Source organism: Priapulus caudatus, unplaced genomic scaffold (genome assembly GCF_000485595.1).
Source record: "Priapulus caudatus unplaced genomic scaffold, Priapulus_caudatus-5.0.1 Scaffold972, whole genome shotgun sequence".
Classification (NCBI taxonomy): domain Eukaryota; kingdom Metazoa; phylum Priapulida; class Priapulimorpha; order Priapulimorphida; family Priapulidae; genus Priapulus; species Priapulus caudatus.
In genome coordinates this window covers 8,735-26,785 of record NW_014578033.1, presented here as the reverse complement: position 1 = coordinate 26,785, position 18,051 = coordinate 8,735, and the positions used below count along the sequence as shown (strand labels likewise).

General features: G+C 49.9%; 1 protein-coding gene across 1 annotated transcript in view; it reads left to right on the top strand.

Annotated features, from left to right (window-relative positions):
* Nucleotides 1-18,051, top strand: part of LOC106814744 — a gene marked incomplete at its 3' end in the record, with an annotated part of 32,636 nt that overhangs the window by 13,076 nt on the left and 1,509 nt on the right. The window contains exons 4-5 of the mRNA XM_014819092.1: nt 10,014-12,165; nt 17,821-17,936. Of these exons, the coding sequence (XP_014674578.1) occupies nt 10,014-12,165; nt 17,821-17,936 (2,268 nt within the window). The remainder of the gene's footprint in view (nt 1-10,013; nt 12,166-17,820; nt 17,937-18,051) is intronic.

The window sequence follows — 18,051 nt, the reverse complement described above, 5'->3', positions numbered from 1 at the left end:
CACACACACACACACACACACGCGCGCGCGCGCACGCACGCACGCACGCACGCACGCACGCACGCACGCACGCACGCACAGACACTCACAAACAAACAAACAAACAAACACACACTCTCACACACACGTACACGCACGCACACACACGCACGCACGCACCTTTTAACTTTTCCTTCGTTGTCGTTTAGCAGAGTGCCCTGCCAATTCTCGTACCAAATAGCGCTCGGAACCACCAACCGTTAGTTTTAAAACGTGGTCCTACATCAATGGAACCAGCTGCTGAATTAATTGCCCGCTGCTTTACAACAGAACGCCACATCCGCGCACGCGCGAATGACTTGTCTTGTTGACAGACGAACTATAGCTGGCAGACGAGGTTACTATAGCTGGCAGACGAACTAGTTATCAGACAAACTAGTGCCTGATCTCTGCGGTATTGACAGTGACAAGTAGCGGATAACATCTCTATAGCGGGGCACGCAGTAGTCGTGGTTACACTCCACTCACTCACGGTACTTTCAGACTGTGGTAGCAATGGCCGAAATGAGTCGAGAGTGAATTTAACTCTAATAGGTGTATATCAGCTTTGAGTTTCCCCACCCTAGCTGGGTTCGCTAACTGTAATAATAATAATAATAATAATAATAATAATAATAATAATATATATATATATATATATAATTCAGACATCCTGCGAATCCCTATGTCCCAGGTTGGGACACGGCCAACCCAGAAGCCACCGGCTAATGCCGTGATCCACTTTGGAAATAATGACGATAATAATAATAGTAATAATAGTTTTCTTTGACCGCGACGTGGCTGTGGCGGCAATGACCGGATGCCACGTAGGTGTCATGATCGTTAGAACGGGGTAATCCTGCTCGACACTCTTTCTTTTTAATAATACAAACACGGGCAGTGTGTGAGCGCGCGCACCCACGCCATTGCCGGCAGAAGTTCGACACGGCGCGCACAAACAATGGCTGCTAAAACGGATTAAATTCCGTGGGTGGGTGGATGGATCGGTTGATGACGGCGGCCATTGATGGCAAGCAAGCACATTGTTTTTACACGCCGCGTGACGCGTGACGTCGCTGCCATCGGTTTGCACAGCCGAATCGTAGTTAGTCGCCGGATAATTTAGAGTAATTTTCAGTGCGTTGAACCTAGCCGTAGCTGCCGCGCGCGGGACTGTAAGCGCAAGTGTAGCTTCAATTTATAATGACGTAATCGTGCGTACAACGACCCACCGCCGCTCTGCTATTCTAAACGTATTTATGGAACAATAGTGATCTATTTCTAGGGCGAATACACGCAGTAAACCTGTTAGAAACAGTTTCAACAACGGGTTGGCAAGCTAAATGATGTTGCTTGAGCTTGAGTACATAACTATGCGATTAACAAAAATCGGAAATTGAACAGGATTTAAAGCCGCACTATGCGCATCTAAACGCTAATTTCTTCAGTACTTGACTAGCAAATACTTCGTGTCATGCATAATCACACTACCTTATGGCAAAATAAACTCTAGTTCCTCCCATTTCACTGCGCGTTTGCTTAAAACCGACAAGAAAGAGGTGCGATATCTGGTAATCTGGCGCCAACGCCGACTTGTTTGCCAAACAATTTAGCCTCGAAGCGGTTAGGTGACGTCACATGTTTTTATCTTTGCTACACCCGTACCGCTGTACCGCAGCACCGCTGCACGGTTGTTGGGAGGAAGGCAACGCCGAAAACTGTCAACAACCGTCGGAGAATTTGAACAACATTGGAGGTATTTTCAAATGCTTTTATAAGACAAGGCGCAGTGAAATGGGAGGAACTAGAGTTTATTTTGTCATAAGGTAGTATGATTCTGCATGACATGAAGTATTTGCTAGTCTAGTACTGGAGAAATTAGCTGTGTGATGCGGCATAGTGCGGCTTTAAATTACGGCAGGCATAAAATACATTCTTGAGATTTTTTGTTTTAAAGAGTAGAGACGTGAAAGTAAAAGGCATCCACGTACATTTAATCAGGACGTTATAAATGGCTTATAAGCTTATGAGACTTATAATTCCATTTATAAGCTCCTGATATAATGTTCACTCCAATATATCAAGAGTCCATTAATAGAAAAATGCCGAGCACGCTGTAAAAACAGTGTACAAATCCTTTTCTATTATGGACTCTTGAATATTATTACAGCCCTAGTATTGGCAATGTTTATAGTTATTCTACCTTTGGTATTTTCTATATAGTATGTCTTCATTAATATGTATACAATATACAACGTTGCCGACAAGTCAGCGTTACGTTTACCTGCATGGTCACGTGCTGTGCGACGAGGAGCAGTTATCTGCTGCCAGAACTATGCTATCCCGTCTAATGGCTCTTGTGTTTAAATGTCGAACAGGGAAGTCCCTGTACACGTTAATAACAAGGCCTATTGATTTCGTCTACAGGTGGTATCAACCCCCACCCCTTAATTGAAGAGGTAATGGTATCATGCAGACAGGAACTGCTGGAACTGGTAGTATGCAAGAGTATTAGCTAATGAGCAGTTAAAAGAAACAGGGTGTCGAAAAAACCAAACGTATATAGCACTAGATCGCAAAATGAGACGTAGAGAATAACATACTCGCATGTATGCCACGCCCGCACACACACACGCCGCACGCAACATACACACGCACACACACACACACACAAACACACACACACAAACACACACACATACACGCACACATACACACGCGCGCGCGCGCACACACACACACAACAAAACACACACACACACACACACACACACACCACGTTACGCACGCACGCAATCACATACACACATACATAATATACTTAAGAATATAGTTGCTATAAATTTCACGATTATAGACATTGACTAATGATTTAATTAGGGAATAAACACGCACATAATAAACAAAACAGGTGTACGGCGAGAGTCATGCATGGGGGTAGCATAACGACACGCAAAATACATCGTAAACTAGACAGAGGGCACTCAAAAAGAGTGCCATACCCTCGCGAGCGTGTAACATGTATACATGTGTATAACAGCTGGCTCGCTGCTGGCTGCTGCTGACTGAACGCCTAGGCGAGCTGCTGCTGACTGGACGAACTAAGGCGAGCTGTGCTGAATCGATCGCGCCAACGCGTGTAATATATGTATACATGTGTATAACAGCTGGCTCGCTGCTGGCTACACACACACCACGAACACACACACGAACACACACACACGAGAGCGATTACATTACCTCCCTGCAACCTTCGCGCGGAGGTAATGAAACAAGAACGTGTCTCCGCTGGGATGCAGCAGATGACATATGGGACGCGTGTGCATTGTAGAGTAGGTCGGACGCGCGTGGAGCGCTGTGCAGGCATGCTGCCGCTCTATATGTCGGCGTATTATCGTCATTATCATTAGTCTGTCAGGAAGTTACCACGACTATACATATCCACGATGGTAGCAGACGCCGCTGCCGCGCACTCGTGATATCATCAAGGCGTTGGTTATCTTACGCGCGGTTTCCGTGCGGCGCACGCGGCCGAGCGTTCGCAATTAAGTCGTTACCTAGTGCGTTCGCACCGGCAGCAGTACTTCGTGGCTGTTACGTGACTGGTAGGTAGGTCGACAACCTGTGTGTGTGTGTGTGTGTGGTGTGTGTGTGTGTGTGTGTGTGTGGTGTGTGTGTGTGGTGGGTGTGTGCGCGCCCGCGCGCGGCGCGCGTGTGTGTGTGTTGTGTATTGTGTATGTGTGTGTGTGTGCTATGCCGCGCGCATGGCGGAGCGATCTACGTCTAGTGGGGATCGTAATGTGGTTGGCTTTCTCTTCTGTTCGCTTTCGTGCCAGGCGTGGTGCGCTGTGCTTTGGCTGTGTTGCAGATGAGCAGTTTGAACGCATTTACAGCAAGCTTATCGGCACATAATAGCGAAATGAGTAGAGAATACGTCGTTGAGGACGTTCAAATGGTAGTTAAATACATTTCATGTTTATTTACCTTTTTTTTATTGAGACGTTCAAGTGGCCGTTGTAGATCGTAGTGTAGTGGCTGCTCACAGCGGAGCGCTGTGCCTACGGTTGAGGCTCGTAGTGCTTTGGATGAGTGAGATTCGTAGACACGGTCGTGGAGCCAGAGAGCGGGTATTCGTTTCTCGATTGATTGGTTTCTTAGAAGGGAAAGCTTATACAACGTGACTTCGCTGCTGATTACACGGCTATTTTCGCTCGAGAGGAGCGTCAAGAAGTTGTTCCACAAGATGTTCGATTGCGCGTATACGAATACAAGACTCGGCGGTTTGATGTGGTTTGAAAAAGACGCGAAGGAGACAGTGAAAAACGGAGACGAGACCGTAAACGTGAGAAGGGGAGGAAAGAGAGAGACAAGCAAGAGAGACGGGGGGCGGAAGCTGAGAAACGAGGAGAAAATGCAGAGAGCGCGAGGCAAGGGGACGGCTGTGAGGGGGGTGAGAGAGAAGAGAAAAGAGAGGGAGAGACAGATGGGAGAGAGTGAGGGGAGGACAGAGATGGGGGGGGGGGGGGACAGAAAGGAGAGAGTTTCAATTTCGACACATAGTACTCATCCCTCTTCGATATTTTTCACCGAGGTCTATTACTAACCACGCAGTCACCGCCACGTCGAAAGACAGTGCGCCGCCGCCCGTGATAACATCTGTGCGTACAATTGTACACATGCCGTAATGCTGAGTCACGTTGACTGGCAGTCGCACGCGGAGTGCATTCAGAGCTGGACGCAGCAGCAGCGGCCAGAAGGCGGCGGACCACCATCCCACTGCCGACGCTGCCGGATCCTGCGCCTGGACGCCCCCGCCGATCGATTTGCGCCACCTGTATGCTCTACCAGGCGACGCCGCACAAGCATTGTCGGTCATGGAAGGCGGCATCACAGGTGAGGCGTGGTCCGGTCTAATGTGATTACGCTCACCGCAATAGTAAAAGTAAAAAAATTATGACTCTTTTTCATCAAATGTAAGTGATTCTGTATTACTTTATATTGCTGTTATACTTCTATTTTGCTATTTCGTTCGTTGACGTGAAAACACTCGTGAACTCATATATTAGCCCAAATATCAGATTTATGTCGTGATCATACATGTATATATATTCAAATCGCACGGTATTTATGTTTTTAACTATCTTAGAAACACTATTATAGGTAAGAATTGCAGCGATACATATTAGTCCGTTCCAGTTACTTACTTTTCATGTAAAAAATCTGACAGAAATATTACAAAATATACCCATAGAAATTGTGACGTAGTCAATTTAATGCTAACTAATCTATATGCGCTTCGCAGTCTTTCGAAGACGCTATATCCAATCAGCGGTTACGCATTGAAAAGGAGTTCTAAAACGCTAGTTGTATCGAATTCCCATATTTTGCCGCGTGTCATAGTGAAATGTTGAACATATACTAATATTGTGGGCACTTTAACCGCCTTAGCTACACATCCAATGCGGTGTGCAGCGGAAAAAGTCATTTTCAGGACTCAAGATTTCCAGTGAGAATCAAAGCATTCTGACTATCCAGTTTGAGTTATGACAACTGTCATGTAATCTAGAAGAGCGGAGAAGTTGATGTTCGTGTGATCTAGGTTAGTGATTACGCTTGCAGGGTCGGATGTTGTGCTGCAGTGCATGTAGCCAAACGACTCGATTAGTTAGTCTGTTTTCTATTTCTGTTTATGTGTAGAGTTCGTCGTTTGCCGCAGAGACAGCCTAGCGCTCGAGTCATATAATATTCGCGCGAATCCCATCTATTCCCTGCCATATATATGATGTATCTTGCTACAGCACGCATCTGTTATATCTAGTTGGATAAATCGATAATGTTTCACATCAGCTGAAGGATGGTATGTGTAGACGTGAAACTAATATCAACAAACAACGGTTGCTCAGCATTATTATGGTAATAGTCGATTTGCGTCGATGTAATATTAGAGAATTCATCAGATAAAAAAGATTGGTGCCGCAAATTTTTACAAACTAATCACAAAACATCGATACAGTGAAATTCTACATAATATCGCACAAAGAAGAAACGACGAGTTTTCTCTTCCTTAAAACACAGTGTCCATTCTATAGAGGTGGTTTCCTGTATGACTGCACCGTGGTCTGTAAAACGGCAAGGTGCTCGCCATAAACAGGTGACCGGTCTTATAAGCTATACGCTAACAGTGTTATTATTCAATTGTTTCTTTCTCTCCTCATGGTATATGGATCTCCCATCTACCTCTCCTCGCTTCTTTATCGTGCTTCTGCTCCTCTCTCTGCATCCTGCTTCATGCCTTCCGCCGCCTGCTCTGCGGTCCCAGGCCGCCATCCTTCTTCTCTCGCCGTCATACTCCTTCGCTCTCTCCTCTGCTAATTCGCTACAAAGATTTTCACATGATCATATTGCGTTTCTTTCCGGCGCAGGCCTCAAATAGGACGGACGTCATCGGATATCAGAACACGTGCAACCCCGCAGTGAAGGCGTGGCGCCGACATACAAGAACGGTAAGACGCGACATGGATCCGGATATACGCAGTGCTGCAGAACCCAACCCTTATGAGCGTAACGTGTCGCCTGCTTATCCGCCGTGCCCTCGAGTGCGCTCTAGCGTGGAGTAAGTAGAAGTATCTACGCAGCAGCATTAAAAGACCTCCAAGCGTACCGTCGTGGCTGGCCTGGGCGTGGTCTGATTCGCGGGGCTCATGTCGAACCAAGTTACGCTACTCTGAATGAAGAACATTCCTCTTGAATGCCTTCAGTGGCGCTGTCTGAGGTGCCTCGATTGCTGGCTCACGGTCATAGACTGGCATATTTATGTATGTATGTGTGGTGTTGTGATAGTGTGTGTGGTGTGTGGTGTGTGTGTGTGACGCTATCGATAGCCCCGCTCGCTGTTGCAGAGATGCTGGCGTCGTACGAAGCGACGGGCCGCCCACTGCTGCTAGTATGTGCCGGGAGTGCAGGTGTGACGCGTCTGCTGCTTCTCTGGCGCTGCGTAGTAGAATGTGTGTACGTGCGCTGGTCGTACGTTGTGTGATCGGTGGGATCGGATCAGAATGTAGATGTGGTGTGGTGCTGTGTGATGTGCTGTATGTGATTGCTGCGCTCGCTGCTGTCAGGTGGGCCTCGCGTGTGCGTGCTGGTGGGTGCGTGTAGGGAGTGATGCAGGTGCGATCTGCGATGGGTGTGAGACGCTGCTGCGTGTTGCATGCTGTTTGCGATATGCAGTGCGATGTGAAGATGGAGTAGGTTGATAGTAGATGAGGACAGTAGTGACGTTAGTGCGTGAATGCCGACTGTACACCAGTTCGCAGCTCCGCGTGTGACGTGCCGTGCGTGGCTGACCGTGATACGCACGCACGGCACGCCGCGCACAACACACACACCACACAGTACGTAGGACGAATTGTGTGATGAGTATGGTGGGCGGCTCTTCACGATGTGGTTCTGTGTGGCTGAACTTCGTTAGTTCTTTGTGTCCGCAGCAAGAGATGCGATAAAACCGGACGTCGCATTGAACGGAAGACTGCGGTGCAGTGGCCGGCGAGTTCGCGTGTGCAGGGGAGGACCCGGGGGGGGGGAGGCAAGTCACAAGGGGGAGAGAGACGAGGGGTGAGAGTAGACGACCGAGGAAACGAGAGGAAGAGAGAGAAAGAGGATACGAGAGGGAGAGCAGAGACAGGGAAGGGAAGGATTAGAGTGAGAGAAAGCGAGAAAAAGGAGGGATCCATGGTGGATCACGAGAGGCGAACGATGAGTAAGGCAGAGCACAAAGAGAGCGATCGGAGCGCGAGAGGAGGGAGAGAGGGCGGGGTGGGAGAGAGCAGGAAGAGGAACACAGAAGACGAGAGAAGAGACGGGGAGAGGACGAGAGAGAAGAGAAGGGAGAGAAGGAACGAGAGAGAGAAGAGAAAAGAACGGAGGGGGTAGAGATGGAGAGGAGCGACGATGAGCAGAGAGGGGAGAGACGCGAGAGAGATGGCCGGAGCGAGAGAGAAGAGCAGAAAAGGAGGAGAGGAAGAGAGAGAGAGAGGAGACGGGAGGACGACGCCAAGGTCGACTCACGGCCCGCTCGCCCGGCACGACCTCCCAAAAAGCAGTGCGGTGCGCGCGTGCAATACGGAGACGCTGACGTTGGGCTTTGCGATGTGTATGCGGGATGTGGGAGGTGGCGGGCTGACGTGGAGTATACGAGAGGAAGGATGTGATGAGGAAGGACGAGAGGAGAAAGACGAGGAGAGGGCGAGAAGACGTGGGAGAGGAAGTAGGGATGTGTGGAGGAGATGTGTGAGGCACGCGGATGTGTGGGAAGGATAGAGAATAGAGGCTAGCTAGGGCGGGGTGGTGTGTTGGTGCTGAAGATCAGAGGGGGAGGGTGGTGGGTTGGATGGTAACGTGTGCGTGAGGTACATGGGGAGGTCGTTGGCGGTAGTGTAAAGATCAGCCTAGATGAAGAACGTATAGTCCGGGCGTATGGCATACGTGCCGTGTGGCGTGGTGGGCGCTGGTGTAGTTGATGTAGTGTAGCTGTGTGTGTGCTAGTAGTGGCTACAGTCACACACCAGTGCAGTGCACGGCCCGGGCAGTACGGCACGCAGCTCTCCGCACCCAGGCACCACACACAACACACACGCACACCATACACACACATCACACCACACACAACCACACACCCAGAAATTATATAACGTTCGAGAGTGAGGTGATTATGCGTAGTGACGTGTGTAGCCGCAATAAGTGGCGCGGCGCCTCGCTTTAATGAACTGATGTAGAGCGCGTGTGGGGATGGGGTGGTCGCCTCTAAGAACCTCACTCGCTCTCTCTTCTCAAGCCTGTGTTGGTGACTCGGGTCGGATCGGGAAGGCGGGAACACGGTCTGCCTTGCGCGTACGTTGTGTTGTGTGTGTGTGTGTGTGTGTGTGGTGTGGTGTGTGGTGTTGGGTGTGCGGGGGTGTGCGTGTGGCGCTGCTGTGCGTTGTTGTGTCGCCAAGGGAGCCAGTATATGTGGTGTTGTGAGCGTGTGTGATGTGATGTGTCGTGTCGGTGTGAATGTGGTGTGTGTTGTGCTGTGTGTGTGATGTGCTGGTGCGTGTGCCGCTGTGCGTGATGCCATGTGCGTGCGGACGTCGTAGTGGCGTGTGCTCGAGCTGCGTGCGTGCTGCTTGCGTGTGAGTGTGTGTGTGTGTGTGTTGTGTGTGTGTGTGTATGGTGTCGTTGAGTGTCGTGTACGGCTATGTTGTGCTGGGTGTGCTTGTCGTATGTGTGTGTGGTGTGCGTGTGCGTGTTGCGCTGTGCGTGTGCGTCGTACGTGTGCATGCTGTGGTATGCGTGCGCGGTGTGTGTACGTGCGTGCGTGTGTTACGCTGCGTGCGGTACGTGGTGTGTGTGTGCAGTGTGCGTGTGCGTGGTGCGTAGTGCGATATGTGTGTGTGATATGTGTGTGTGAGGCCGGTGATTGTTACGTGTATGTGTGTGTAGTGGTGTGTGCGCTGTGCGTGTGCGTGTGCGTGTGGCGTCGTGCCGTGTCAGTGTGCGCTGTGCGCTGTGCGTGCTGTTGATGCTGCGATGCGCGACGTGTGTGTGTGTGTGCGCTAGCGTGCGTTGCGTGTGTGTTGGTGTGTGTGTTGTCGGTGTGTGTGTGTGTGTGTGTGCTATGTGTGTGTGAGCGTGCTGTACGTGTTAGTGTGTGTGTGTTCTTTTTGGGGCCGTGTGCGTGTGCGTGTGCGTGTGCGTGTGCGTGTGCGTATGCGTGCGGGTGTGGGTACGTGCGTGCGTGTGGGAGCCTTCAAGAGTGAATTTAATTTTAAGAATATCTGCCTGTGCCCATCATCAAGTTTGAAGATACTGTTTTCTAAACCCGACTACGCCCGGCCACCATCATAAACTTTACTTCCATAAATTCACGGATTGCTCTCCTTCCTCCCTACGTATTCTCAGGCCTACACCAAGTGCCACTCAAGTACACCTTTAATATTACTGCTGTTTACCTCCCCCAGGTGCAGAGATGTGAGGAGAAGGCCCATCACCACCACCACGCGCGCGGCTTCTCGAAATCCTCCGACTGCAAGCGCCGAAACGCCGTCAACAGCAACATCAGTAACAACATCAGCGGCAACACACGCGTCGTGCAGGCAGAGGTCTACAACTCCCACGGCGTGCCCGTCACCGCCATCACGGACCCCCGCACCGCGAAGAACGGATTCCACAAAATCCCAAACGGATGCGGCAACGGCAGCGACGTCGTGCATCACCATAGCAACGGCGACGTCATGCATCACCACGGCAACTGCGTCGCCAGCCGCCACCACCACAACAACAACAACAACAACAAGGAAGCGTATCCTAACGGCGTGCTCGCGCGGGATCCCGTGTACGTTCCCGCTCCGGATTACGACAGCTACGACGCGGCGGCCGACGACCGCTCGGGAGGCGATCACACGGACAGCGGCGGGTCAGCGAGCGGGAGCCCCCCGAAGCGCGACCTGGTGGGAGACCGGCTGCGCAAAGCGAGCGGCTCCTCGCAGGTTAGCGGCGACTCCGGCATCGACAGCTACCCGCCGACCTTCGACGATTACCTGCAGGCACTCGGCCCGCTCAAGGGCAGCGCGCATCCTCACAGGGGGCGCCACGCCCGCGACGCCGCCGCCGCCGCAACTTCCGACCCGCTCGCCAACAATCAGCTGGAGATCGTGTCGCGCGAACGGAAGCCGGTAGAGGGCGCTGACGGCGGCGAGGCGGCGGCGGAGTTTTCCAACGTCAAGCTGCGACACGTGGAGAAGGAAGTGAACGGTGATGACGCTCAGGTGAGAGTAGCAGGAGGAGCAGAGAGCCGGGAGAGCACGGGGGCGGAGCTGCCGGAATCCACCGGCCAATCGGGAGAGCTGCAGGCAAAGCTGCAGGCGCGCAGGAAGCTCGCCTACGAGCAACCGGCGCCCCCTGGTGACGACGCAGAGAAAGAAGCCCGCGAAATTCTTCCGGAGGCTGTGCGAGATTCGGCTGCGCAGGCATCACGGGAGGAGGAAGATGCCCACGGGAGGCTGAGGGAGACAGCCAGCAGACAGAATGAAGCCAGCAGTAATAAGGAGAAGGGCGGCGGGCAGAAGAGCGTGAACGCTCAGCTGAAGAGCCTCCTCGAGAAGCGCATATCGCGGCTCGATGGCGCCACCGCCGACGACAGCTACGGCATCAATCCCCTGTTGCTCAAGAAGGTCGGTTCTTGCGAGAACCTGGACGGACACGATCGTTACGTCATCAGTAAGAGCTCAAGTCTGTCGTCGATGTCGTCGGGGTCAGTCGACGTGGAGATAGTGACGGCGACGACGACGACGACGACGATGCATGGGGGAGGAGTCTCACCAAATGCGCTGACACCAGCAGCATTTCCCGCCGCTCCCGCCGCCAATGCAAAGACACCAGCAACACACTCTGTGCCACAGCCTGCCCAGATGGGTACCGGCCCCCCTGAAGTGAGTCCCACACGTCCGTCCTTACCCCTGCCTCAGCGTGCCACACTTTCTGATGAGCAACCTAGCCCTACCCGTCCGTCGCTAACTGTGCCACAGGCCCCGCAAATGCACACAAACCCAACCGAAATTCAGTCGAGTCCCACCCGTACTTCCCTACCCGTGCTGCAGCCGCCTCAGATGCACCCAGCTACTCCTGAAATGCAAGCGAGCCCTACCGGTCCCTCGCTGACAGTGCCGCAGCGTCACACGCCTGCTGAGGTGCTGTCCAGTCCCTCCCGCTCATCCCTCGCACTGCCACAGAATCCAGCGGCGCAGCATCTTGGCCGCATCTTCTCTAGCGGCGAAGTTCCCGTTCCCTCGACCATCACGCGCCAGGGAAAGCCCCCGACCTCTCTCGACATTCCATCCCCCAACGCCCCCGCCACCGACAAGGTAATTTCGTCTACCACGCCGCCTCCTCCGCCCCCTCCCCCCTCTCCCCCGGGGAGCACGATGGCCGCGCCCCCTCCCCCGCCGCCGCCGCCTCCTCCGCCGCCTCCGTCGGTGAGTCACAGCGCGGCGACGTCTAGTTGCGGGTCACCGTCGTCCTCTGCACCGCAGACGCCCCTGGCTGCGGGACCCGTGGTGTCGCTCAAGGATCTACAGTCGATCACGCTGAAGAAAGCCACAGTGAGGAACAACGGTAGGTTGTAGGTCTCTTGCCTCTGTTATAGCTAGCATGTTGACTCTAGTAGCTAGCACTGCCGCGCGCATAGCCGTGTATGTTATGTAATAGCTAATAATTATACCTATTATTAGCTAATGATTTATTAGCTAGAGGTATTATTAGCTCTTGATATATATATATATATATACTAATAACAATAACTCTATAAAACATAAAATTCATTGGCAATGGTTAATTAATTGCTAAATTGTTAATTAATTGTTGATTGGTAATGTACTGATAACATGCCTATACGCGAGGCAGTTGCTATGAGTCAGTTTGCTCGTGTCGCAATGTATAGTTGTGCACGTGTTGTGCCATTTACCTTGTACGTGACTGGTGTTTACCTGGTGGTGGTGACCTGGTGGTGGACGCTACCAGTGTTTACTAGAAAATTGTCGTCTAAGAGATGCGTTGATGATTTTCTGTGTCATGTAGTAATCGGCCACGTTCTGTTATCTGGTGAGCTTAACAACGTGTTCTTCTTAAGCAATCTAAATTTGCACAACGAATGGAGTCAAAAAAGATCAACAGAAAAAATCTACAGGCCCTACTAGGCGCATGTTTAGTGTGTGTATGAATGTCCATGGCGGCGTGCACGAGGACTTGCTTGTCACGTTTTGTGACGTACTTCGTTGTGGAAAGGAGAGTTATCTATTTTACGCGATATCTGAATAATAACGCGGCCTTTAAAATACTAAATATAATTACGCCTAAATGTTAGACAAACATCACGACGCGGACAATCCACTCTACTGTCAGATTACTGTTAGAGTTACAGTAACCACCTTCTGTTGCGAAATATCCTAAGCCATAGTTAGTGGGTTAAAGTCGAAATGCATAGCTGGAGGACGCAGTATACCCTGCCAACTATGGGGGAAGTGTTTAAAAGATTTTCAGGAAGCAGGCGTGGTGCTTACTTTATCATTACACTTAATCATTTTACACACAATTTAAATTACATATAAATTATCATTTGGCACTGTTCATCGGTTTTTATTATGATCCACTCAAAATTATGCGGCATCCATTGGTGTGACGCTGTCTTGAGATGTGGCTGCAATATTCCTGTTTTTGTTTTACCAAAGGATTTCCGAAAATTGGCTATTTTTTTAACACCCAGTCGATAATTGATTAATTGAGGACGGGCGACACCTAAGGAGGAACAAACAAATAAATGGCGGCCGCCTGAAACAATGGAACATTTGTCACACGATGAATTACGGCCCAATTACGACTGACCTCTGTGTGCAGAGAGATTGGCCTTATGCGGGAGGAAACCTGCTCAACTATATGTAAATGCCGTATTTTGTTAATCATGACAATTAGTGGCACAGGCATGTGCATTTATATGCGGCATAAGTGACGTTAAACTACCCTGTTCTCAGGAGTTTACAGTCGCAATCAAGCTGATGCAAATAAAACACAGACAGCAAGAAAAACCTGCTGCCTATGCTCGCGTTTTACTTTACTTGTGCTTTACTGGTCCATTACCGACTTTAGTGATGGCAGGTGCCGGTGATAATCCGTGGACGCCCTTGTTTAGCCAACGATAGATTAAATTCACTTCCTTCTGTAGGATTGGAGACACTGGTCTAGGGCGTTAACAAGGCCAATGTCAGGTGCTTGAAGGTTGCTTGCATTCCACTTGCGTTTCAATAATCCTATTCGAATATACTACCATGTATTTGGATGTATGTGAGCGAACTAGAACAAAAGCTCGTAAAATAGATAAAGGAAAAACGAGAGAGATAGAGAAGAGATAGACGGAAAGAGAGAAAAAGAAAGAGAGAGTGAGAGAAAGACAAGAGGGAAAGGGAGGGAGAGGAAAGGAGACGGGAGATAGGAAGGCAATGAGAGAGATGTCATAGAAAATCTCTAACATCAGGCAAGCGTTTATGCGTAGGTCTAACTAACCTATACTATGCATAAAAGAATTATCCACCACAGAAGCATACTAAGGGGATACTCGCACTCACAGTTTGAATGGCATAGGGGTAGGAGCAACAATAGGGCAAAGACCCCCACCCGCAAAACACAGAAATCCCCCTCTTAGTTGAGAGTCATTGCTCCTAGCGCTACACACGCTCCCTCGCCACGCGAGTCTCTTACTCCCACTGATTGCTCCGTGTGCGAGAAAGACTGGTCTGTTTGTCGTGGGGAGCTGGTTGTGTAGCAGCTAACTTCCCGCGTGGTTTAGCTGCAGAGGCTACGGCAGCTCCGCTTAGAGAGAAAGCGAGGAGTCGGGGAAGACACTGGGAGCTCTGTTCATCACGCAGTCACGCCTGTCCTGTGTGTGTGTGTGTGCAGGATGGACGTCACTACCGGGTCCTTCTGCTATACGCGTCATTGTATCTTCAACTAAGAAATAACTAAGAACATAACTAAGAAAGCGCCCCCTCTCTACTCATGCCTGGCGTGAGTGCTCAGAGTACGCGAGATCGTGGTTTCAGTTCGCCCACTTATAGTACTTTCACACTGCCTCAGTCTACCTCAATGAATCTAATGGGATCAATGGAATCTATTACTGTAGAGTAGTAGTATTAGTAAGATTGGAAGCTAGGCTAGTGATTTACTTAGTCCTTGCGTGGGCCGGATGAGTAGTTGCTTTAGGTTCACTGCCCCCGAATCTTCCCGCCGCCAGGCGACCGGACATGCAGTGACCGCACCGCCACCTATGCGTGTCGTAGCTGCATGCTCTGCTGACTACCCGACACGCGTTCTCTCGTGTCCAGCAGGTGATTGTTGTCTTGACCTCGCTGGCAGCGGTACCTGTTGTATCTCGCCCCCTCTTTAGTAAAGCCGCTGCAGTTTTTAACCTGATCTAGACATTACTTCGATGACCTCGTGTTCTATGTTTGCGATGTTTTTAGCTGGTGATTACGGCATACTCGTTCGTCTGCACGCGCCTTCTGCTCACGAAGGATGTGAATTAAGAAGCACGAGCGGGTTGGGGAGATAGAGGAAGAGATGCCATTCTAGCAAGATTCTTTACTTACCGACTTAGTGTATCTATTAAAGCGAAAAAAAGTAGAACGGGATAAAGAGAGACCGGGAGAGAGGTTGAGGCTGGAATTTAGGGAGAGAAGAGGGAACGTGAGAGGGGAGGCGTGGCGGGAAATATAGAGAAAGGGGTGGGCGAGAATGCGAGCGAGGAAAAGGGCGAATATGAGGGAATTAGTGAATATTAAAACTCCACGCTGGGTGTGTTGCTAGTATTCTCTGATGACGTCTGCTGTAATTGTGATAATCACCAGAAGTCTTAGCCTGTCAGTCAGCACGATGTTATCTATAGGGAAGATACGGACTCTTATTCTGCATGTTAACCGCTTTGTGTTTCGCGTGTGGAAGACTCAAAGGAATCTCTCGACCGGCCGTTCGATCATTGACCTTATATTAGCCACGTGCCGTAGGCTATATGTAGCACATTGTTCACCGCCCTCGTTATCCTTCCCTGCGTTGATCATGTCACGAACTACTGGGCAATTTAAAGTGATTACGTCACCCTAAATAGTAAAAGTAAGAAAAATATTTCCACTTTTTCACAAAATATATGTGATTCCGTTTACATTTTATGGTTAAATTGCTGCATTATACTTCCTATTTTACTATATCGTTCGATGTAAAACATACACTCGTGACTCATACATAGCCCATATGTAGCAAGCAATTAATGCCAGGATCATAGTATTAAATCGTCCGGGAATTTTGGATTTTTAACTACAGTTGAGAAACAATCTTATCAGGTAAGAATTTGACGATACATTTAGTCCCGTTAGTACTTACTTATAATGTAAAAAAATGACAACAAAAATGTTACAAATATACACCATAGAAAATTCGTGACGTAGTCAATTTAAATATTTAGAAGTGGAGATAATTTACGAGCAGAAGCCAACGAACCGGTCAATATAAAGAACGAAGTTGTTGCGAATTATTCGACCTGTTATCGAGTAATCGAGTCCCGGAGCGCATGTCGCTACGTATGTACGTTATATACATACCGCCATCATCTATTTTCCCCAACGCGAAAGAACTTCAATTGAGAAGGCATTCATCAGATGTCAGCACCAGTCACGTCAGATGAGAACTCGAGTGAGTAATGTGTTGGTGCGCCCGTGTTGCGCTCCCTCGATCACCTCCGCCACCAGCAATCACGTATGACCGGTACTCGCTCTCTCACCAACGATCAATGAATAGGGGTGGGAGTGGAGTGAGGGAGGCAGTCGGTCACCTGGCGTTTCACGTGATTTGATCGGTGAACTGCTGCTACGAGTGTGTGCGGTGGAGCTGCCGGGGTTCCCACGTGAAAGCTACATGCGGCCGCAAACGTGAAGCGTTGTGAGATGAGTTAATACCACGAAGAAGAACGCGGGACAGTAAAGACGAACAGCTAACACAGCTAGTAACAGCTAGTAACATTGTAATCGCTGTGGTTGCTCCGTGGAGTCTGTGAATTAAGATTAATGGACTTTGCTGAGTGAACGAATGAGAGAGTGAAAGACAGAGAGAGAGAGAGGCAGAGAGAAAGAGAGGAGGCGAGAGAAAGAGAGAAGGGGAGATAGAAAGAGAGAGAGAGAGGGAGACAAAGAGAGAGAGAGAGAGAGAAAGATAGTGAGAGAGAGAGAGAGAGAGAGAGAGAGAGAGAGAGAGAGACTCAGAGGCTACGATACTTGAGGAAGTCGCACTGGCTACGTACTGCAGTGATGAAGACTTGCTGTGAAAAGGTCTATTCTTCGGCGATGAACAATGCGTGGTAACAAGAGAGCGATTCATAGCAGCACCCGTCACATCGTGCAACAACCGCTGATAGTCTCACACCTACATGTACCAGCTGTTTATGAGAGCCATATCATCCAATGTCATCGTTCACGGACAACTTATAGCCGACTACACTAGTGCGAACATTTCCTCGCATCCGACGCACGGTTGTCATAGCTACGCACAACAAACCGGCTGCCGCATCCGACCTCGTTAGACGCATCAATAGATCAATCGATTATTAGCGTCGATAGATTGCTGAAGGATTGAGATCAGTCGAGTCTCCGACTTGTCTCAACATCTCGCGCATGGAGTGCAACCTGTCTCAACATAGCTCATAACGAGTCGAACCTACTCTATCTGTCAGCATATCGTAGTTAACTACAATTAGTGCTACTTGCCTGGGACTACCACTATACATAGTAGATGGCCGGTAGGCCGGCGAGTGCGGAGCGGTTCTCTACGCAAAATTACATCATGGAGTTTTACACTATGGCCGACTTGATCAATCATTTCAACAACGCGGATGGTGAGAATGCTAGCTGTGGCTTATGTCATCGAAAAATGTTTATCGCTGACTTTATTACTCAGTGGCATCGAGTAGGAATATAAGCTGGTCTAACTCTTATGGGGTAGTACTGTGAGTGGATCTGCGTTCCATTGAGACGGTCAATGACTCCACATCATTCATGTCAGCGGCTGATCAACTGCCGTGCAACGATATCCGTTTGGCAAACGATGGCCAGTGACATGACTCGTGATTAGGAAATGCGCCAGTTTAATATTTGTGTGTGTGATTCAAGTGACTCCTTGTATTGATCAGATGAGAGAGTGCCTGCACTATGACGGTCTTCCTCTTGTGTCTTTCAGATACGACTATGAACCAAGTGAGAAACGACGACCTCATAGCTGAGCTGAAGACAACTAGCGGAGTCACATCGCTGAAGAAGCTACGTGACGATATGGTGAAGAGAAACGTAGATATGGTGAGCCTTTCTCTGCTCGCAGGGCCGTAGGCTGGGCAAATGCCTAGGGGGGGGGCAGTGGCGGATTCACGATTTCAAGGAGGGTGAGAAACAGGTGGGGTCTGGGGGTCCTCCC